This window comes from Penicillium psychrofluorescens, assembly GCF_964197705.1.
Source record: "Penicillium psychrofluorescens genome assembly, chromosome: 5".
NCBI lineage: Eukaryota > Fungi > Ascomycota > Eurotiomycetes > Eurotiales > Aspergillaceae > Penicillium > Penicillium psychrofluorescens.
The window spans coordinates 2,980,747-3,001,228 of record NC_133443.1 but is presented as its reverse complement, the minus strand read 5'-3'; the positions used below and the strand labels follow the sequence as shown (position 1 = coordinate 3,001,228).

Below are 20,482 nucleotides of genomic sequence, written 5' to 3'. Positions count from 1 at the left end.
ATTTCGGGTCCAGCCATCATGTCGCTGAAAAAGCTCAACTTTATCACGGGCAACCAAAATAAGCTCGCCGAGGTGCGGGCCATCCTCGGCAGCGTCATCGAGGTCGACAACCAGGCCGTCGACGTGCCCGAGATCCAGGGGACCATCGAGGATATCGCCAAGGAGAAGGCCCGGCGCGCCGCAGAGGCAGTAAGTAGGAATGAAGGCATACATGCCAGGAACTGCTCGTATTAACACGAACGTTAGATTAACGGCCCTGCCTTGACGGAAGACACCGCGCTCGAGTTCCACGCGCTCAAGGGCCTTCCGGGGCCGTACATGTACGTACGTCCCACATCCCTTGGAGCAGTGACACTGACGCAAACCAGCAAATCGTTCCTGGATACGTTGGGCCATGAAGGCTTGAACAAGATCCTGGACTCGTTCGACGACCGCGGCGCTGAGGCCGTTTGTACATTTGCTTTCTGTCGGGGACCGGGCGAGGAGCCTATTCTGTTCCAGGGCAGGACGAAGGTAGGGCATCTTTCCTGTGTCGCTACTCGGAGGATTGTCTAACTATCTGTGATGCGTAGGGTGCCATTGTGCGTCCCAGAGGCCCGACCAACTTCGGTGAGTCTGATTGGATTTCCGGACCTGGCAAAGTACTAACTTTCCAGGGTGGGATCCCATCTTCGAGCACGAGGGCAAGACATATGCCGAGATGGAGAAAGAGGAAAAGGTAACAGAGAGATCCACCCCGAGATTATAAATTAGGTGCTAACATCCACCAGAACCGTGTCTCGCATCGGTACAAGGCGCTGGTGAAGCTGCAGCAGTGGCTGGGCCACCAATAGGAGATGTAGATAGGATGGTAAATTCAGTCCGCATTCTGCTCGGCCTGTGTCTTTTTCCAGGTGTCCACCCAGGTCGTAATCCGTGCACAATTGCTATCCACATCGTCATCCTTCTCGCTGTTCAACTCGACCACGATCTCTTCCTCGAACGCCTCGCGCGCTTCTTCCAGCAGAATCCCAAAGATCTCCGCGTCGAGATTTTCCTGCAGTTTCGTTTCGTGGTAGCCCCTAGAGATCGGCCTTTTAGTACCACCGAACCCCAATGAGATAATCCGGAGGGCTTACCGTGAGGAAAGACGGTCGTAGAGAACTGACGTCGACGGGCAGCGAAGCACCACCACTAGATCAATCCAGGACTTGGGGAAGAGGTCGCACGCATGCCAATCGATCAGGTAGCCGCCCTGCAGCACTTCATCCTCGATCGCATCCAGCAACTGAACGGTCAGCGACGGGACGGTCTCCGCAAGGAAGGGGGAATACCTTGTCCTCATCCACCACCCAGCTCTTCCGCTCATCATCGTAGGTTTCGTAGCAGTCGCGCTCCTTGGCGACCTGGTTGATGGACAGGTGCTTCAGACCGAGGTCCTGGGCCAATTGTTCGCAGTGGACGGTCTTGCCCACCCCGGGGGTTCCGGTGATGATCACATTTGGAGCGGTGCGCATTCTTTGAGACTTGGGGAAGTGACAAAGGGAAGGTGGTGGAGGGCGAAGATTTCCCCGGATCAATTTGGTCGGATGAATTTTGCGGCCGCTTATCTTATCGCCAGGATTCCGGGCCTACACTTTTTCGTACTTGCGAGAAAGATGATTACGATGGATTATTTTCTAAAGGATGCAAAATGTGTGGACTGAGCCTATGTAAAACCAGGTCATTAGTGATTTTGTGGAATCGGTGGATTGCGGACTCACTTGAGCAGCTCGAAGAGTTTGTACTTCTGCAGGTACGCTGTGCCTCGTCGGTATGCCTTGAGCAAACGAGTAGGGTCGCTTGGTTTGGTATAATTGCCAATTATTTTGTTCATTGCCGGCGACGTCTTGAACATCGGATCAAATACCAGCAGGTTGGCGCTGCCATTGTCTCGGATCTCGAACCCAACAATGGTCATGGAATGTCCTGTTCCGGGCATCAGAGGGGGATTTCAAGGAAAGACATTTATAAGTTATCACCTTGGTGTTGGAAGTATACGGGTGGGAGATCCGTAGTAAATACTTTCGTCTCTTCATCTTCGGGGGAACACGCAGACCGGAAATAGGATGCCACATCCATGTAAAGCGCATCGTAGGCGCGCATGCCCTTGCTCTCGGTTAGACTGCTCGCTTCGCATCTATTCGAGTGGCATTAGCTGGATTTTTGAAGCCTAGCAGGATGCGTTGGACTCACCGGATTCCGAGGCTGAGTAAAAGTGCCTGTGCCTATCACGGTGTTAGACACCAACGGGCAGATCAGAAGCCCAACTCAACTAACCTCGGGCGTCCCGATAAATTTACGCGTCCCTCGAATCCCTCCCGTCTCGGATCTTCCAGTACTGTTAAATCCCATATCCCAAGCCTGCTCAATCATATTCTGCAGGTCAAGAATCGTCGGCTCCCTCTCCGAGAAATGCTCATGTCCCAGACTCTTCGTTTTGATAATATACGAAATGAGCATCTGGAGGTTCCTATATCCACAGAACCCACCCTCTCTCGGCATCTTGCAGATATGGCGGACTTTAGGGCTGCTTAGAAACGCACGCTGGACGGATTTGTCCTGCTCGCATAGTCGAGACAGCACGGGAATCAGATGTTCTGTTTCATTCTCAACTTGTTCGTGCCGGGCAAGTCTCCCGTCGGATGTGATCTGGGTGACTTTGGTCTGGTGCCCTCCTTTCTCGAGCATCTTTCTCAGCCATGAAGGCATCTTTTTTTCATGGGCATGGGGGCCCAGTTCGGCACGCTGGTCGCTCAGTCAGTGGAGGGGCTCCAGGTCAAACATGGAGGGGAAATACCCCGAGTCGTCGGACGCCGTCCGCTCCGGCGACCTGTGGAGGGTGTCGTGGCCGGCCCGGTTTCGCAGTGTTTGCCCGTAAGAAGTCGCGCTTTGCATCTCGTTTGTTTCCCTTGCGAGAATCTAGAAAATCGACCGGGTCGTCTTCATCCAGGGCGTCATAGTCATCAGCGAGCGGGTGAATGTGTGGTTGGGATGTATCGCAATCTTCGAGAGCAATCCCCTCTGCGATATGTAAATCCAGGTGCGCCGACAGTTCGGCCGTTGTCACTGTCTCACCGCAGCCATGGGGGCACTCTATGTACTTTTCGGCGGACTCATGGCCCCGGGCAGTCGGGAGGGATTGTGATTCTTCTGCAAAGGCCGGGCCCGTCTCTGGGTGGCAGAATTCTATGTGTTGGGCCACGAAGTCGGCATCGGCGTCAGAAAATGGGCATAACGGACATGTTGAAGTATTGTGAGGGGTGTTCATGGTGGATCGGGAGTGTGAAGAGTGGCGGGATGGGAGAGAAATATATATTCCGACAAGTAGACACGACACCACCACCACCATAAATCAGCAAGTCATTCCACTCCCATAATCACCATCAACAGGAATCACCCATAAAACAACATACGACATCCTATTATATACCATGTACTACATATGATGACCCTTCCCACCTCGGCAAGTGGTGTGCCTGGTACCTGCCGGAGTCGGCGTGTCACATGACCGCATGCGGCGAATCCAAATCTTCACAGGGACTCTCAATTGATCCTAGGACATGTTATAGAAATACAGACAAGATCGATATCAACCAAGACCGAGTCGATCGATCTAGCCTATGGTCGCTACACTAATCCTAGTTAATAAAGATGGTCGTCTTCACTGGCGGGGCACGGATGGCGTGATTGGCCCTCCGATATCGTTCCCGCTCCGGAAGGCGGAAAAAAAGTCGATGGGCCTTGAGTCAGACACCGTCGTGCCCTCTTCTCCATACATACATGTGTGCGTCGACACTTCCATGACCATGGATTCCGCTGCCCGCAACCTGAAGGCGAACCAGAATCCTCTGTTGCGCCCGCCGCACAGCAATTGGGTCGTACAAAAGTTCGGCGGCACCAGCGTCGGCAAGTTCGCCCTGAACATCATCGAACAGGTCGTCGAGTACGTTATGCGCTCTTCCCCCTCACTCTCTGGCTCTCTTTCTTTCTTTCTCTCTCTCTTTTTTTTTTTTTTTTTTTTGCATTTCTGCTGTCATGATCAGTGTCGCTTACCGTTCTCTCCACCCAGACCCAGCCTGGTAGACAATCGAGTCGCCGTCGTCTGTTCTGCACGAAGCAACTCGACCAAGGCCGAAGGCACCACCAACCGGTGAGTCACACCAAACCCTCCAAACCCACCATTTCTAAAATTCTGACACCCATAAGGTTACTACGGGCAGCGCGGGACGCTGGAATCCCCCACTCGCACCAATATGAGTCTCTCGTCGACGCCGTCCGACGGGAGCACGCCCAAGTCGCCGAGGAACAGATCAAGTCGCCGGAATTGAGGCAGCAAGTGATCGCCAATATCAACGAGGAATGTGAACGGGTTCTCAAAGTCCTCGAGGCTGCGCAGACACTGGGGGAGATCAGCGCACGCTGTGTGGACAAGGTCATCAGCGCGGGAGAGAAACTCAGCTGTCGACTGATGGCCGCCCTCTTGCAGGACCGAGGAATCGACTCGCAGTATGTCGATCTGGCCGAGGTGATCGATTTCCCCATCAGCAACCAAGGCCTCGACCAGGACTTTTACAACACGCTGGCCGCCGCCCTCGGCAAGAAGATCGAGGCCTGCGGACACCGAGTCCCCGTGGTCACCGGGTACTTTGGAACGGTTCCTGGCGGGCTGCTCGATCAGATTGGCCGAGGCTATACCGATCTGTGTGCTGCCCTCGTCGCCGTTGGAACCCATGCTAAAGAGCTCCAAGTCTGGAAAGAAGTGGACGGCATCTTTACGGCAGACCCGCGCAAGGTGCCCACGGCCCATCTGCTCGCGACGATCACCCCCGCAGAGGCGGCCGAGTTGACGTTCTACGGCTCGGAGGTCATCCATCCGTTCACCATGGAGCAAGTGATTCGCGCCAGGATCCCAATTCGCATTAAGAACGTGATGAACCCGAAAGGAAGGGGCACGGTCATCTACCCCGACTCAACGGCCGAGCTTGAGCGGACCACTCCCGGACATGATCCCCGACTGTTCCGTACTCGTAGTCCGAGCTTCATGCGGAGACCCAAGCGACCAACGGCCGTGACCATCAAGCACAAGATCCTGGTGATCAACGTCCACTCGAACAAGCGCTCGCTGTCACATGGCTTCTTTGCCGGCATCTTCTCGGTGCTGGACAAGTGGCGCCTGTCGATTGACTTGATTTCAACGAGTGAGGTTCATGTGTCCATGGCTCTCCATTCGGAGATGCCCCTCCTGAATGGCAACGGACGGGACGAATACCAGGTCATTGACGAGGACCTGAAGGGGGCCTTGAATGACCTCGGCAGCTACGGGACAGTAGATATCATCCCGGAGATGGCCATTCTGAGTCTGGTGGGCAAGCAGATGAAGAATATGATCGGCGTGGCCGGCCGCATGTTCACCACCCTGGGCGAGAATAACGTGAACATTGAGATGATTTCACAAGGTGAGTTTAACATCCTCGGTCTGGACCCTGGACAGGCACTGATCCATCCATAGGTGCGAGCGAAATCAACATATCTTGCGTGATCGAGGAACGAGACGCCGACCGGGCCTTGAATATCATCCACACCAGCATGTTCACCTTCCTGGATTAGCGTGCGTCGAGTTGAGAGAGTCGTTGTCATTTGAGATATCCCTTTGGTTTTTTTTTGTGATAGAGAAAAGTGAGCATTGCAGCCGCCCTGTCTCGGTGGACGATCGCCGCGAGTCAGGGGTTGATGAGCATATTTTTTTTATTCTTTCTTTTGTGGTTCTTGATGCATGGGCTTGGCGTTTTCCTTTGCTTCCATCCCATGGCGCCTGTCCTTTGGCAGCCGGCCATGATCACTGTAATTAGTCTCTTTGGTTCACGGCGTTGTGGCATACAGCATGTGCATGAATGAAATGTTTAGATCGTGTTTTTGCACGCAAGGTTCCCGCGTATGGTTGGCCATCGACGAACGCCTGGACCGGATGGCGCTGATCGACCCGGGCGCCATTGACAGCCAGCAAGGGGGTGAGCCGACGCAGGCACTGTCTTAGAGTTGCAGCCATGGCATACCAGGGGATTGGGCTGGCCCACCCCTATGGCGGTCGAAGACTTGCATCCTGGCCGAGAAATAGAGAGAGAGGAAGAGAGTGTGTATATGTGCGTATGGTCTGATAGATGCGGCGTGATCATAGTATTAATGACCCAATGCATTCATGATTAACCACAGTCCAGAAAGTCGAAGTGGAGAGAAAAGATCGTGTCAAATGATCGACGAATAGCCCGAGGCGCAAGGAGGAGGCTGATCCGTACTGTCATTCATGACAATACCTGCATTCCCCATGCCTAGTAAAACGCGCGTTGATCACGCGTCGCAACCATACCTGACCGTATTAGGCCTCTGACCCTGCTCATTATTCAGTCCTCGGGCATCAATCATCATCATCTCCTCCCTCCCCCCCACTTAATTCGATTCTGTCTTTGCACCAGAGAAGTTTGCAGTTGACTTGGTTTCTTCCTTGTTCATCCTCATCCCACAAAAATCCAACTGGACTGGCTCAGGGTGTCTCCCCAAGAAGAGAACGGGATCCCTAGTCCTCTGCGCCCTTTCCCACCCTGTTCGACTTCTCTCACGCTTACTCTCTTCCCCATTTCGCCACTTTCTCCTCCCTGCCCTGTCGCAGTCGCCTAGCTATTGCCTGATCAGTGGCCTCCTCAACGCTGATTTGCACTGACTTCCCGCTGCGCGATCTGATTCGCCTGGCCAGATTGCACTTGAGCCATCTTAGCGCCTTGGACCCCCGTCGCCAGGTTTCAGTTTCACTCGCCTGGCTGCATCTCGGCCTAAGGCTGCCGCTCCTCACTCTTGGTCTGCGACGGCTGCGACGTGAATCGTCCTTCTTCTGGATCTCGTTGGACCGTAACCATCGGTTAGATCTTGGTATCTCTAAGGCCGTTGTTTGACGCGTCATATGGTCCCTATTGGCGACTGGTGACGCTCTGCCCTCGCTCCCGGCTGTGCAGACTATGGGATCGACGCGTTCACCGACAGCGCGCGCCCCGTTGAAAGAGACGGGCAAGCCCCGTCTTCAGCCTTCACCGCTCCCTCTGCAACCCATCGAGAACCCATCTTTGAACCCGCCTGCTGGTGGTCCCCACCGGCCATCGCCTACCAAGACACTGCACACCAAGGGCCGCTCGCACCCTGGTGGCAAACTTAGTTTCGTCCCCATCTCTGCGCCGACTCCTCCCATGTTCACCACCGACTCTCCAACGAAGAAACCGTCATTTCCCATCTACTCCCAACCAACCTCCATGCCGCACTCGGCTCTCTTCACTACTTTCTCCAGTGTCGGACCCGAATCGTCAAAGGAAAACCAACCTTTGGAAGAGCCATCCAACGACAACTTCGCTGATTTCCCTGAACCATCCTATGAATCAAAGCTTCCAATGAAGCGAACACTCATGGAAGCAGCGCCCCTGAAGGAGCGCGCGGTGAAGAAGCAGAAGCGCGAAGATGCTTCAGTCATGCATCTCCCAGAACCGCATGAGATGCCCCCGATCGAGGACGACGGGACAAAACCACCCTACAGCTATGCTACCTTGATTGGCATGTCGATTCTCCGTGCGCTCAATCGCCGTTTGACGCTGGCGCAGATCTACAAGTGGATCTCAGACACTTTCTCCTATTACAAGAACAGCGATGCAGGCTGGCAGAATAGCATTCGACACAACCTCAGCCTTAACAAAGCTTTTATCAAGCAAGAACGGCCTAAGGATGACCCTGGAAAAGGCAATTACTGGGCCATTGAGCCTGGCATGGAGATGCAGTTCCTCAAGGACAAGCCTCTGCGCCGTGCCACCATGTCTAGCGTCCCTCTTCCTGCCGTTCCGCTGCGTGATCTTCCGCAGCCGCAAAGTGCCAGCACTACGACCTGGATGGTTCCCCCACAGCAGCCATCAGTGCCAAACCCATCCAAGAATGTGGACTTGTCGTCTGATGCCACATTGCCCGCATCCGATCCTGCCCTGCAGGAAGACACGAGCGACGAGGGTGTTCATCTCAGTGCACAGCCCATAGGACCGCCGCGCTCTTCGCCACCACAGGCTATTCGTTCCTCCCCGCCAGTTGCTCCGCCTCGCTTTTCGCGCCAAGGTACTCCTCCAACCCCAACGAACCCTGGCTCTGCGGTTGCTCCACGACCACGGAAGCGCAAGTCGATCACCATGAACGACAGCGGGTATTTCTCTTCATTGGAGTCTTCGGCTCTGAGGCCAAACAAGGCCGGTCACATCCTGACTTCCGACTTGGATATTGACCCACCACGCATCAAAAGGGGTCGTGCAGAGGAAGAGATTGCGCGAATTCGAAGCTCATCTCATGACGTTAGCCCCGGCCATTCGGGCAGCCGCAAGGATGTCAGTGCGTTGATTGGCTCCTCTCCGCTTCGTGGAGAGTATGTGAGCATGCTGCCGCCGCCGCTTACTCCGGTGATCAAGTTCAAGAAGCCTGCGAAACCACCACCTTCCGTGTCTCCTAACACGAATCTCCGCAACCATCGCCGCAAGATCCAGCAGATGGTCAACTCACCCATCAAGCATCTTGGTCTTGCTGAAGAGGATTTACCCTGGAGCCCGGCTTTCAACTTGCATGATGACAGTTACACACCGCACGACCACTTTGCCACTTTCGATGTCTTTGCGGAGCCAACTGCATCTTCGACGTACGGATCACCCGAGAAGCGCTCAGTGAAACGGGCCCGGACGGATAATGGCAACAACGCTCTTACTGATATCACCTCCGTGAGTGTGAACAGTCGGGCGGGTATGCCGGCTCTCACCAGGTCGAAATCGTTGGTCTTCCCCGAGTCGCCATCGAAGATGCCAGATACAAGCCGCCTTGGTGATAATAGCCAAGAAGACTTCTTCTCGTTCCATCTCTTCGATGAAAACAATGAAAGCGCTGGTGAAGTGGATGGTGTTGATCTGTTGCAAGGATTCCAGAAGATTGGCGGCACCAGCAAGGACGACACATTCAAGCCAAAAGCACTGCATTCAAGGCCGCACTTGAGCACCCGCAGCAACACCACTTTGTTCTAAGCCCTTCTGCCCCATTGTTTGATTTTTTTTCTGTTTGACATGATTCATTGGCATTGTTCACCTTCTCCCAACCATTTGCTGTGTTTATTCTTGCGATTTCTGTTCTAAGTTTTTGATTGGACCGCGGAGTTGGGACCACGGTGCTTGTTTCCAGGTTGTTTTATTGGGTCATGCTTTCCCTTGGGAGTTCTAGGGCTTATGGCCAATGGTGTCGGTTTTGACTTGTCCTTTTACCGAGCCCGGGATGGCCTGGTCACGACCTTAATGAAAGATGTACATGAGCATGCCATGGCTTTATGATTGGGAAAATCGGGGCTGGGATTTGTTTTTATGGCGGGTTTGTTTGGGTAAGGATAACATGGGAATGGGATCAGAGGCGCTCTTGTTTTGATTAATGCAGCTTAGGATTTTACTTGTCTGAATCGAAGAATTTGAAGTGAAGGGTATATCCGATTTGACCTGATGAAATCCTAATGAAATGAAAAACCCGGGAGAGTAACCCCTGCCCAACGCCACCAGCCCGACTCTAATCAGTACTCGCACATCCTCGACAGCCGCAACTGACACATTGGATGGTCTGGTCCTCCTTGAGCTGCGCTTTGGGCACGCGGCATATACACGTAGCATTGAAATTGGTTTCTTTCGTTTGAACGCAGCGCAGGCAACACAACTGGAGTAAAATCAACAGCTGTGGCAAACAGGATGAGAGATCAAGACGAGGGGACTGGGGGGACTGACCTTCTCATAGCCCTGCTTCTTCCACTTGGCAATCAAGTTGGCATCTGCGTAGTTATTCTTGAGCAACCAGTCATACAGCTGCTTGGAGATGGCTTCTTTTTCGTAGTAGAGGTCGTAGATGTATCGTGAGCCTAAAACAAGAAGAGGTCAGTATTGCCCATCACGTTTGCCGCATGGGTGGCGGGAGAGTAATGCATACGTTGGTGGCTGATTTGGAAGATAGGCCAGAGCATCTCATGTTTCTTTTTCCCCTCATGCGATGCATTCTCTGCATCCTTCATCTTATTGCTGAACTCCAGCAGGGTGTCTTCTAAATCATCGAAGCCGGCTGGTGGTGGCTTGCGATTACGCGAGTTGCGGATCGGAGGCATGGTGAGAGGAATGGAGAGGAGCCTGGCGAGAAAAGTATAGCGGAAGGGAAACAAGAAGAGCTACATGCCCGGAGGAGAGAGTGTATGGTGCGAGAGAACTGACAGAAATCAAGCATGAAAGAGGGACGAAGCAAAGCTGATTATCGGTCATTTTTGTGCCACTCCCGACCGCCTTCAGTTTTCACCCAGGGTTCGCATCCACTGTTCTCTTCCTCCAGCTGCAAGAACTACGACGTACTCGCGGTCTACATTTTCCCATTCTTCCTCCTCGCACACATTACAAATCGCCAATCATGGACCCCCAGTCGCAGGTTGATATCTCCAAGCTCAGCGAGACCGACAAGAAGGAGCTGAACCAGATCCTGAGCAACGAGGCCCAGAAGTCCAACATCCAGCAGAGTAGGTGCCTACCTAGAGTGGTCCTCGCCATCCTTTTTAGAGACACTCTTGCCTGAAGAGCATTTAGCTTTTGATCCCTGAATTTCCTTTCACCAAATTCCGATGCTGACTGCTTCTCTCACTAGCCGTCCACCACCTGAACGACGTGTGCTGGAAGAAATGCGCCACGGGCAAGATCAGCTCGAGCACCCTCGACCGAGCTGAGGAGGCATGTGCACAGAACTGTGTAGAGCGGTGGATGGACACAAACCTGTCGATTCTGAAGCACCTGGATGCTCTGCGTGGCGGACACTAGAAGGCCATCGGTCAATGGAGGTCAACCACGAAAAGAATTAATAGAGTACCTGCCATCGAGCTTGAATCAGGATTCTCATAGGGCGGACGGATTGTCTTCTCGCACCATGTATATTAGAATTGAATCTCATGATCCTTCTTTTCCCACATTGGAGCAGTCGGCCGTAAAAATTTGGAACATAGGAAAGTCTACAGTAGTAGCAGTATCTGGATGAACATGTATGGAGGGCTTTGAAAAAACAAAAAAGAATATGCCGAGTTCTACACGAGCTACAGCCAAAGGCGGCCTCGTACTACTGCCAATTCGCCATTCAGGTCGCCATTCTTGACCGAGACCAGAGACATACGCAGACAGGGACACATACAAGGCATACGCAAATGCTGGGTCATAATTCTTGGAAAGATATGTTCTTTTTTAATCGTTCAGCCTGCTGCTATGACAGCCACTCGGCTGGTATTTGAGAATCACCACGGAGGAAAACAAAGTTCGCCCAAACCCACAAAGAAAACCATCTGTCCCCATCTAGACAATAGCCAGCTTGGTGGCGGCAATGTCCAGAGCATCAACATCGGGGGTTAGCCGAGCAAAGGCCTTCTTGGCGCCATCGGGGCTGAAACAGAAAAAAAAAATCAAAATTAGAGATGCCATATTTTTTTTTTTTTTCAAAGAGGATAACATACCGGACGAGGGTGTTGATCTTGACGGTGTCAACATCGTACAGCTTCTTCAGGGCCTGCTTGATCTGGCGCTTGTTTGCCTTGACATCCACAATGAAGACGAGGGTGTTGTTCTCCTCGATCTTCTTCATGGCGCTCTCCGTGTTGAGAGGGTACAGGATGATCTTGGCGGCATCGAGGGTGGGCTCGCGGGGAATCGACACACGGGGGTACTTGGGAGACCGCGAGAGCTGGAGGGTCTTGGGGCGGTGGAAGGTGGTCGAGGTGCGGACCTTGCGGGACTTGTGAAGCTGATCGGTGAAAGCAGGTTAGTATTTTGTCCTTCTGAAATCGGAATACTCAAAACGACGTACCGAAGAGCCCTTCGCAACTGCCTTGGCGGCAGCGTTAGCCCGGCTGCTGGTCTTGCCTGTCATAGGAATTCGAGTCAGTCATTTTGTCGTGCACAGTGCGGGAGCTGGGGCATGCGATTTGATGTGGACGGGGATGTTTTCTTCGAAGAAGAGAGGGAAAGCATATGGCGACAATAGAGGGCTTTGGTTTCTTGTTATTGTCGCTTCCTCTCATCGCCAACGCTGTCGGTGTTTTTTCTCCCAGGAAAATTGCCCACATCCACACATCCACGTCCACACGCCATCGCAATTCCACTGCCGACGATTTGGGGAAGTAGGAAATGAGAGGGATATAATGCTCGCACGTACTCGGCTTGGTCTGGGGGGCCATGGCTGTCGTTGGTCGTGGTGATTGTCGCAGTGTCGGGGAGATCGAACAAAATTGGATGTGTCTACGTTAAGCGAAATCCATTCTGTGTGGGTCAGGTGACTCTTGCGAATGACGCTGACTCAGCCCGTCCCAGACGGGAAGTGGAACTACTCGTTACTTCTGGTTCTTCACGATTTATTACAATTCACCACTGGTGATGGCCCCGGCGAAAAATCGGTCCAAGCGACCGACCTTGCTCTCCCGTACTCGTCCGCCAACGGTCAAGTCGAAACATGCAGCGCTGTCCGCCAAGGCCACCCGTACTCTGATCCGGTCTCATCACCAGCTGCTCAAAGCTCGCGCGCAAGCCGAGGCGGCCGGTGACGAGGCTCGAGTCAGCAGTATCGACGCCCAGATCCAAGCAAATGGGGGTCTTGAAAGCTACCAAATTGCCAGCAAACTAGGCCAATCTCTGGAGCGTGGTGGTGATTCCAGCAAACTTCTCGTCGACTGGATCAAGCCGCAACTGAAACAATGGATGGCCTCGATCCCCAAACTTCGGGTACTGGAAGTCGGAGCGCTGAGCACGAAGAATGCCATTTCGTCAACACCGGCTTTGGATGTCACGAGGATCGACTTGAATTCCCAGGAGTCGGGGATTCTCAAGCAGGATTTCATGGACCGACCGCTCCCTTCTACTGATGAGGACCGGTTCCATATGATCAGTCTATCCCTCGTGCTCAACTACGTTCCCGATGCGACGGGACGAGGCGAAATGCTGAAGCGTTGTGTCCAGTTCTTGACCTCTACATGCTCCATTCAATTCGTACCAAGCCTGTTCCTCGTCTTGCCTGTTGCATGCGTGGACAACTCGCGCTACCTTACTGAATCGAGGCTTCTTGAAATATTGGCTAGCTTGGGATTCTACCTGGCGCAAAGCAAGAGAACAGCAAAACTGATATTTCAGTTGTGGGAATATACTGGCGACGGGTCACGCAAGTCTTTGAAGAAGGAGATGCTGAACCCCGGCAAGAAAAGAAACAACTTCGCCATCATCCTAGAGCGATGACGGGACCATCGATGGCTCTAGAACCACCGTCAATATCCGCAACAAACCAGGACGGAGATAGTCGGCAGACATCATGTCCTTCGGCAAGAACGCCCACACAGTCCCCACGGCTGCCAGGATCGAAGACGTGACGAGCAGCACCCAGTCCAAAATCCGTTCACCTCGGCTGATCTCCTTTCCGAAGATCTTGAGGTAGAATGCGAGTGGAAAAATGATGCAAATTGTGAAGCACAGAAACGACCCCAGAAAGGCCATGATTCTGTCAAAGGACGGGAAAATCACGGCCAGAAAGACTATAAGAACCACAACGAAAACCCGGACGCAGGCTCGCAAGAATTGAAGGACTCTCTCTCTTCGCGAAAGGGTTTCACTTGATGCTATCTCCGTAGCACCAAGTCCGAAGAGGACTTCGAACGTCGCGACGAGAGGTCGGGCACTACGCCCATGTCAGCAGCTGGCGGTCTCGGCATATCAGAAACAACTCACTTCAGCGGCACCTTTGTAATTGGGATGATCGAAATGAATATGATGATGCAGACGGATAGCGCTTTGGGGTATTCGGGGATGGTGAGGATGTTTGCCGTGATTTCGTCACGAACGATGTCGCCGAACATGACCCAGCCTATTATGGCCATGGAGCAGTCAAGAGAAAACTGTCAGAAGTTAGACATAATTTGGCAAAAATCATTTACCCTCCACTTACTGTAAAGAGATAGGTTGTCCACAGGCTTTTGCCATACTTGTGCGGATGCCGCATGTCTCGATAGATATTGGGAAAGACTCCATGGCCACCCCAGGGTGCTAGTCAAATCAGCCTGCGGACTTCTTTTGAGGGATGTACTCACACATGATGAGACCAAAACTCAATGGAAGGGTAGCCCAATTCTCAGGAAACAGAGTTGTCATGGCAGGCTGGCGGAGGGAGCCTGGCGCATTGGGTTTGATCAAGCCATCAACACAGATGAGAACCACAACTGGAAGAACGTCAACACCGTATCTTGTAAAGTGTAAGGGATGGCTTACTCGATGTGCAAGAGATGATACCCAGGATGCTCGTCACACTCAAAAACCGCAGCGGAAGGAAATTTAGCGGAATGAGCATAACTCCACAGACAATTTTCCACTGTAGAATGCTCAAGGCTGGGACCAGAGCATGCAAGCTGTCTGCAAAGAGAACCACAAGGGCTACACAGGCCCCAAGGAGTTCCAAGCAGAATAAAATACTTGTCACAAGGCGAGCATAGTGCCCAAAACTGATATAGGCCAGATCGGCGTAGGTAACGAGGCTACGATCGACATCGAGGCATTTCGCCAAAATCTTTGCAGTATATGAAGTTGTCACTGCCGAGTAAACCAGAAAAAGTAACCCCAGCAGCCACCCGGCCTGCTTCATTGCCAGTGGGAGACTTAACAGGCCGACTCCGATCAACACATTGACGGAGTTGAAAATGGTCTGGGGCACGGTTGATTGACCGACAATGACATCTTCGTAGGTGCCATCTTCATGCTGGATATGCTTCACGAGTAGCGGCTGCTGGTCCGGGTACCCCGGGCCGTCTGGGTGGATCTGCTGTTCACGGTGGAACTGGATGACATTCCTTCGAGCGGACTCGCTGGCGCGCGAGGAGATCGTGCCATAGGAAGTTGCAAAGCTCCTCTCTAGCGATGATGCGAGAAGTCCAGTGCTGGAAATGGCCTTTTTGGATGGTTCTGGGTGTAGACTTTCTTGATCGCTTTCATCACCGTCGGAATCACTGCGGAGTAGAGGCCGTTCAGCATCCGACGATGGGTGACCGAGGGATTGCTCGCTTCTGAAGCCGGCTGCCAGCCCTGTTGCAACGGCAATCTCGTCATCTGAGTCTACGGATACAAAGGACGACCGGTGTGGTAGCACCTCGGGGAAGCAGGCGGCTCTTTGCCATGACCGTGCGAAGTTGTCTATGCTATTCGGACCGCCGACCTGTCGAAAGCGTACTGAGAAGGAAGAGGATCTGACGAATCAAAGTTAGATGATCCTCCGGACCGGGAGAGCGAGAGAGCTGCAGAAGTACCGTCTCCGTCTATCCAGAGCCTCGGAGTCGACGATGGGGGTTCCGCGACTGAGGTGGCCGTAGTCGTATGAGCTGGGTACGATGGTGCTTGGCAACCCGGACACGCTATCATCGAGCCCATCGCTCTCGTCTGCACGACCCGACATGATGAGCAGGAAGCAGCAACGATGTTACTGAGGTGGACTGAGGCCAGATGAAAGGAGCAGAAAAGAAAAAGGGCACACGAGATCCCCCGTACCGAGTGAGTTCCGTAGATAAGAAGTGGTGGGGACGATGCTGATAAGAGCAGGACAGGCCACCTAGTATAGCATTGCACTAGATACCTCGGGAGACACACATATACACATGGTCACATTCTCAAAGTCAATAATAGCTTGACGAGGTCCCCATCTAGAGCGGCATTCTTATACATGGGACAGCCCTATGCACCCCCCTGGTCGCACCGCATGTATCTGGTACCTGACAGCCCAACCAATCCACTGCGGCCCCGCGAGTACCGGGTACCCGCTGTGCATCAATGTGTGTGATTACCTCAGCACAAGCCCCTCCAACACAAATTTACGCCTTCCTCTCTTTGTGTTTCCTTCACCTGTTCATTCTTTCTGCTTTCACTGCGCAGGCAAGTCTCATTTTCTGTTTGTTGTTCCCACACAACAGGCAAGGCCTCTGATACTCTTTCCCACGGTCGCTCCCTCGCCTCGCCAAAATGAGCGCGCCTCAGGCGAACGATGCTGAGAAGAACATTGAGATCTGGAAGGTGAAGAAGTTGATCAAGCGCCTGGAATCGGCTCGTGGCAATGGAACCTCTATGATTTCCCTCATCATTCGTATGTCTGCTCTCAATCTCTTTTTATGAAATAATGGGCCTCTGACCGGCCATGCAGCGCCGAAGGACCAGGTTTCCCGCGCGGCCAAGATGTTGGCTGAAGAATACGTATGCCCTCTCCTCTCCTCTTGACCTGTCTCGTGGCCTAACACCGTATCCTAGGGTACCGCCTCCAACATCAAGTCCCGCGTCAATCGACTCTCTGTCCTGTCGGCCATTACCTCCACGCAGCAGCGTCTCAAGCTGTACAACAAGGTGCCTCCGAATGGCCTGGTCGTCTACTGTGGTGAAATCATCACTTCTGAAGGAAAGGAGCGAAAGATTAACATCGACTTCGAGCCCTTCAAGCCGATCAACACCTCGCTGTATCTGTGTGACAACAAGTTCCACACTGAGGCCCTGAGCGAGCTGCTCGAGTCCGACCAAAAATTCGGTTTCATTATCATGGACGGAAACGGTGCGCTATTCGGTACTCTCAGTGGTAACACGCGAGAAATCTTGCAGCGTCTCCAGGTCGACCTGCCGAAGAAACATGTGAGCCCTCATCTTCCCTCAGATTGCCCTTTCCTTCGTACTCATACACCCTTCCCAGGGCCGTGGTGGTCAATCCGCGCTGCGTTTCTCCCGTCTCCGTGAGGAAAAGCGCCACAACTACGTGCGCAAGATTGCCGAATTGGCTGTGCAGAACTACATCACCAACGACAAGGTGAACGTCGCTGGTCTAGTCTTGGCTGGTTCCGCCGATTTCAAGAACGATCTTAACCAGTCTGACATGTTCGATGGCCGTCTGCAGACCAAGGTTATCAAGGTGGTGGACGTTTCGTACGGTGGCGAGAACGGATTTAACCAGGCCATCGAGCTGGCGGGAGAGACTCTGAGCAACGTCAAATTCGTTCAGGAGAAGAAGCTGATCGGCAAGTATTTCGAGGAGATCAGCCAGGACACCGGCAAGATCTGCTACGGTGTTGAAGACACGCTCAAGGCGATGGAACTTGGCGCCGCGGAGATCCTGATTGTGTACGAGAACCTGGATGTCACCCGCTGGGTCATGAAGAATGCTGCCGGTTCCGAGGTGGTCCTGCACACCACCAAGGCCCAGGAGGCCACTCGCGATCTCTTTATCGACAAGGACACGGGAACTGAGATGGAGGTGATTGACTCAGGTTCCTTCCTAGAGTGGCTGGCCGAGTCATACAAGGACTTTGGCGCTGCTCTGGAGTTCGTCTCGGACCGATCCGGTGAAGGTAACCAATTTGTCAAGGGATTCGGAGGAATCGGTGCCCTTCTCCGGTACAAGGTCAACTTTGAACAACTGGCTGATTACTCTGACGATGATGAGTTCTACGACGGTGTGTCTACCCGATCCGAAATCGGGGACTGAGCTGACTTTTCACTAGATTGACGGTTTAGCAACCTCGCAGAGAGCGAGGATGAAAGGCCAGAAGTTCCCCCGGCGGGTCTTCTGACGGCTCGCCCGCATCAGCACGGCGGCTCTCGTTGTGGAACTACAGTATCCGTAATGGATCGCCAGGAAAGGCTTGTTCCAAGCTCCGTGACGCTGCTCAGAGGTGAGATTTGCTTCTGCTCTTTTTGGAACTACACACTGACTTAATTCAGGGCCATCCACGCTCCGTATGCAGCACGCCGAGATCACCTCGGTGATTTAAAAGGAACATGGGGTGCAGATTGCAATTTGAAAGGTTGGATGTGATTCTCTCTATCAGGGAATTTGTTTTGCTTGTGCAGCTCTGTCTGCTGTCGTTGTGCTAGACTTCGCTTCTGGCTCTACGCTCGTTAGTTTACTCGCTCGTTGTATTGCCACGAAAAACAAAAAGAAGCAACCGAAATGGTTCGATATATTTGACTGAAGTATGTGACAACCCGGAAATCACACCTCGGGCAGTCCTGGCATCTATTCTTTTCGTAAAACACACATCAAAGGCATATGGCTCAAGCATGGTTCCTTTCCTCTCCTTGTTCGTGCAACCATAAGGCGTAATCAGTCGACGTCTTATCCACGACTTGGACTCGACTGGTCCTCCCAAGTCCCTAGGTCTCTGCAGGATTCGGTCACATTCCGTAAACCGGTCAGCACCTTCGAGACCGCATCCTTGTTCTCATCAGTTGGAGTCCTGGCACACTCCACAAAGAAGATATATTGCCAGGCCCGCTTGAGACTGGGTCGGGTATTGATACTTGTGAGGTTAAGACCATGCGCCTTGAAGATGAGCAGTGCATCCGCCAAGGCTCCGGGGGAAGAATGGTTGATCGTGAACGAGATCAACGTTTTGTGCGAAGCGGCGAAATTCGTCGCTGCCTGCTCAACAGCCAGCTGCGCAGTGCGTTCCGCGAGCACATTCCTCAAGATCAAAAACCGAGTGGTGTTATCCGCGCGGTCCTCGATGTTCTCCTGCAACACATCTACGCCGTGATGCTCTGCCGCAAAGCGAGAGGCAATCGCCGCGCCCCGCTCAGCGGTCTCTTTCGACACGATTTCCGCAGCCTTGGACGTAGACGAGACATCCTGTCTCTCGACGCCCTTGAAGTACCGAGACAAGAAGGTATCGCACTGCCCCCACGCCTGCGGGTGGGTATATAGTTTTGTGATTGAGCCATCGTAGCCCGCCCAGCCAGAGGGAAAACTGCCTTTGTGGACCAAGAGACAGTGGTGGACGGTCAAGTAGTATTCACTGCAGACTTTCACGTCGTTATAGAGGCCATTGCGATCGGCTAGAAGGTCCAAGGTCTGCACGACAGACCCGTTGGTCGAGTTCTCACAGGGAATGACTGCATAGTCGGCGGTTTGTTGCTGGACCGCGGCGAAAGCCTCGGCGAAGGAGACGCAGGGCTGCAGCTCGGCGGAAGTCTTGCCGAACGCCTCTGCGGCGGCCTGACGGAGTGAGTAGGAATGCCACCGAACAACACGGAAATGATTCATACCTGATGGGAGAAGGACGCGGCCGGGCCCAAGAAGGCAACCCTTAGTCGCGCCATGGCGGAAACAGTCGTGAGAGTCGGATCAATCATGGCCAAAGATGCAAAAGCGGTCGGTGGTGGAGCGGGACAGACGGACAAACACGACAAACTGGAATGTTTGTTTCCCTCTCTTCCTCTTGTTTCTTCTTCTTCTTCTTGTTCTTCTTCTTTCCCAGAAATGCGAGGAAAAAGGATTCGGCCCGCCAGACGCGCTCTATTTCAGTCTCGCGCCAGTTCGTCGCTGGCCGAGCGCCTGCAAGGGCTGACGACCCGGACGCTCCCCTTGACCTACGACTACCTGCATCCCCAGCCATCGCATCTGCTGAACCTGACACTATTGGATCTCCTGCGCCAACCCCCTTCAGACCATCCTACCACTCTCCCTTCGATCACGAACCCTCCTCGCTTGTCCCCGGGCCACCACTTGATCTACTTCCCGCCGCAGGTCCCCTTGTCGCAACTCCTGCCCGATGGCACGGATACCCTCCACACCCCCGGCGAGCCTTTTGATCGGCGACTCTGGGCCGGCGGCAGTGTCAAGTTTGCCGATCCCGAGCTTCTGCTCGATGGCCGCCGGGCCGTGTGTATTGAATCTATACGGAATGTGGCCGTGAAGGGCCGTGAAGGGGACGAGAAGGTGATTGTCACGATCGAACGGCGCGTTGGCACCGTTCCCGAAGAGGAGCCGGCCGAGAAAAGCTGGGAGCGGATCTGGAGGAGGAACGGAGATGACCCGGGGGAGTCGGCGGTTGTGGAGAACCGGGATTTGATCTTCCTGCGGCCCAAGAGCGAAGAGCAGCTCCAGCACGACCAGGCACAGTTTGGCGCGAGGAGTAGGATTGTCAAACGTGAGAAGCAAAACTCACTAGACTGGTAAATTCAACAAAAGACTGACCCTTCAAATCAGCCCCGTCAGACCCGGCATTTCGGCAGGTCCTCCTACCCACCCCGGCCCTGCTGTTCCGCTTCTCGGCGCTGACGTTCAATGCGCACTCGATCCATCTCGATAAGAACTATACCCGCGACCGTGAGGGATACCGCAATTTGCTGGTCCATGGCCCGCTGACCCTCACTCTGCTGCTCAGCGTACTGCAGAGCCATGTCGCCCATCCGATCCGCAGCATCGAGTATCGCAATTGGGCGCCGGTCTATGTGGAGGAAGAGATGGCGATCTGCGGCAAGCGCAAGGGTACCGGAGCGTGGGATGTGTGGATTGAGGGCCCGGACGGCGGACTGGCCGTTCGGGGCACGGTGACTACGTAGTTGGTTCGTTCGGG

At 53.5% G+C, this 20,482-nt stretch overlaps 13 protein-coding genes across 13 annotated transcripts; 7 read left to right on the top strand and 6 right to left on the bottom strand.

Annotated features, from left to right (window-relative positions):
• Positions 1 to 18: 18 nt before the first annotated feature.
• Positions 19 to 833, top strand: PFLUO_LOCUS8415 (nucleoside triphosphate pyrophosphohydrolase ham1; the record flags this gene model as incomplete). Its single annotated transcript, XM_073786148.1, has 5 exons — positions 19 to 189; positions 247 to 513; positions 573 to 609; positions 657 to 718; positions 771 to 833. The coding sequence occupies 5 exons, from the start codon at positions 19 to 21 to the stop codon at positions 831 to 833; spliced, it is 600 nt and encodes a 199-aa protein (XP_073642432.1).
• Positions 834 to 856: 23 nt separating this feature from the next.
• On the bottom strand, positions 857 to 1,496 carry PFLUO_LOCUS8414 (factor activating pos9; the record flags this gene model as incomplete). Its single annotated transcript, XM_073786147.1, has 3 exons — positions 857 to 1,061; positions 1,119 to 1,267; positions 1,314 to 1,496. 3 exons carry the CDS (start codon positions 1,494 to 1,496, stop codon positions 857 to 859), a joined length of 537 nt encoding a protein of 178 aa, XP_073642431.1.
• A 242-nt stretch (positions 1,497 to 1,738) lies between these two features.
• PFLUO_LOCUS8413 (uncharacterized protein) lies at positions 1,739 to 3,289 on the bottom strand (the record flags this gene model as incomplete). Its single annotated transcript, XM_073786146.1, has 5 exons — positions 1,739 to 1,947; positions 2,001 to 2,158; positions 2,215 to 2,246; positions 2,299 to 2,766; positions 2,819 to 3,289. The coding sequence occupies 5 exons, from the start codon at positions 3,287 to 3,289 to the stop codon at positions 1,739 to 1,741; spliced, it is 1,338 nt and encodes a 445-aa protein (XP_073642430.1).
• Positions 3,290 to 3,827: 538 nt separating this feature from the next.
• Positions 3,828 to 5,628, top strand: PFLUO_LOCUS8412 (uncharacterized protein; the record flags this gene model as incomplete). Its single annotated transcript, XM_073786145.1, has 4 exons — positions 3,828 to 3,964; positions 4,091 to 4,171; positions 4,228 to 5,477; positions 5,531 to 5,628. 4 exons carry the CDS (start codon positions 3,828 to 3,830, stop codon positions 5,626 to 5,628), a joined length of 1,566 nt encoding a protein of 521 aa, XP_073642429.1.
• Positions 5,629 to 7,028: 1,400 nt separating this feature from the next.
• Positions 7,029 to 9,101, top strand: PFLUO_LOCUS8411 (Forkhead transcription factor; the record flags this gene model as incomplete). The annotated part of the gene is made up of 1 exon (XM_073786143.1): positions 7,029 to 9,101. The coding sequence occupies one exon, from the start codon at positions 7,029 to 7,031 to the stop codon at positions 9,099 to 9,101; it is 2,073 nt and encodes a 690-aa protein (XP_073642428.1).
• A 526-nt stretch (positions 9,102 to 9,627) lies between these two features.
• Positions 9,628 to 10,210, bottom strand: PFLUO_LOCUS8410 (Component of the SF3b subcomplex of the U2 snRNP; the record flags this gene model as incomplete). The annotated part of the gene is made up of 3 exons (XM_073786142.1): positions 9,628 to 9,771; positions 9,840 to 9,970; positions 10,039 to 10,210. The coding sequence occupies 3 exons, from the start codon at positions 10,208 to 10,210 to the stop codon at positions 9,628 to 9,630; spliced, it is 447 nt and encodes a 148-aa protein (XP_073642427.1).
• A 293-nt stretch (positions 10,211 to 10,503) lies between these two features.
• On the top strand, positions 10,504 to 10,904 carry PFLUO_LOCUS8409 (Mitochondrial import inner membrane translocase subunit tim8; the record flags this gene model as incomplete). Its single annotated transcript, XM_073786141.1, has 2 exons — positions 10,504 to 10,609; positions 10,735 to 10,904. 2 exons carry the CDS (start codon positions 10,504 to 10,506, stop codon positions 10,902 to 10,904), a joined length of 276 nt encoding a protein of 91 aa, XP_073642426.1.
• A 522-nt stretch (positions 10,905 to 11,426) lies between these two features.
• Positions 11,427 to 12,304, bottom strand: PFLUO_LOCUS8408 (60S ribosomal protein L25; the record flags this gene model as incomplete). The annotated part of the gene is made up of 4 exons (XM_073786140.1): positions 11,427 to 11,514; positions 11,585 to 11,871; positions 11,935 to 11,990; positions 12,283 to 12,304. The coding sequence occupies 4 exons, from the start codon at positions 12,302 to 12,304 to the stop codon at positions 11,427 to 11,429; spliced, it is 453 nt and encodes a 150-aa protein (XP_073642425.1).
• Positions 12,305 to 12,500: 196 nt separating this feature from the next.
• PFLUO_LOCUS8407 (25S rRNA (adenine2142-N1)-methyltransferase) lies at positions 12,501 to 13,352 on the top strand (the record flags this gene model as incomplete). Its single annotated transcript, XM_073786139.1, has 1 exon — positions 12,501 to 13,352. The coding sequence occupies one exon, from the start codon at positions 12,501 to 12,503 to the stop codon at positions 13,350 to 13,352; it is 852 nt and encodes a 283-aa protein (XP_073642424.1).
• Positions 13,353 to 13,834: 482 nt separating this feature from the next.
• Positions 13,835 to 15,549, bottom strand: PFLUO_LOCUS8406 (uncharacterized protein; the record flags this gene model as incomplete). The annotated part of the gene is made up of 5 exons (XM_073786138.1): positions 13,835 to 14,005; positions 14,056 to 14,153; positions 14,198 to 14,326; positions 14,376 to 15,343; positions 15,404 to 15,549. The coding sequence occupies 5 exons, from the start codon at positions 15,547 to 15,549 to the stop codon at positions 13,835 to 13,837; spliced, it is 1,512 nt and encodes a 503-aa protein (XP_073642423.1).
• A 560-nt stretch (positions 15,550 to 16,109) lies between these two features.
• On the top strand, positions 16,110 to 17,610 carry PFLUO_LOCUS8405 (translation termination factor eRF1; the record flags this gene model as incomplete). The annotated part of the gene is made up of 4 exons (XM_073786137.1): positions 16,110 to 16,230; positions 16,288 to 16,337; positions 16,392 to 16,763; positions 16,822 to 17,610. 4 exons carry the CDS (start codon positions 16,110 to 16,112, stop codon positions 17,608 to 17,610), a joined length of 1,332 nt encoding a protein of 443 aa, XP_073642422.1.
• A 630-nt stretch (positions 17,611 to 18,240) lies between these two features.
• PFLUO_LOCUS8404 (prephenate dehydratase) lies at positions 18,241 to 19,223 on the bottom strand (the record flags this gene model as incomplete). The annotated part of the gene is made up of 2 exons (XM_073786136.1): positions 18,241 to 19,119; positions 19,170 to 19,223. The coding sequence occupies 2 exons, from the start codon at positions 19,221 to 19,223 to the stop codon at positions 18,241 to 18,243; spliced, it is 933 nt and encodes a 310-aa protein (XP_073642421.1).
• A 160-nt stretch (positions 19,224 to 19,383) lies between these two features.
• Positions 19,384 to 20,468, top strand: PFLUO_LOCUS8403 (uncharacterized protein; the record flags this gene model as incomplete). Its single annotated transcript, XM_073786135.1, has 2 exons — positions 19,384 to 20,053; positions 20,113 to 20,468. 2 exons carry the CDS (start codon positions 19,384 to 19,386, stop codon positions 20,466 to 20,468), a joined length of 1,026 nt encoding a protein of 341 aa, XP_073642420.1.
• Positions 20,469 to 20,482: the final 14 nt, after the last annotated feature.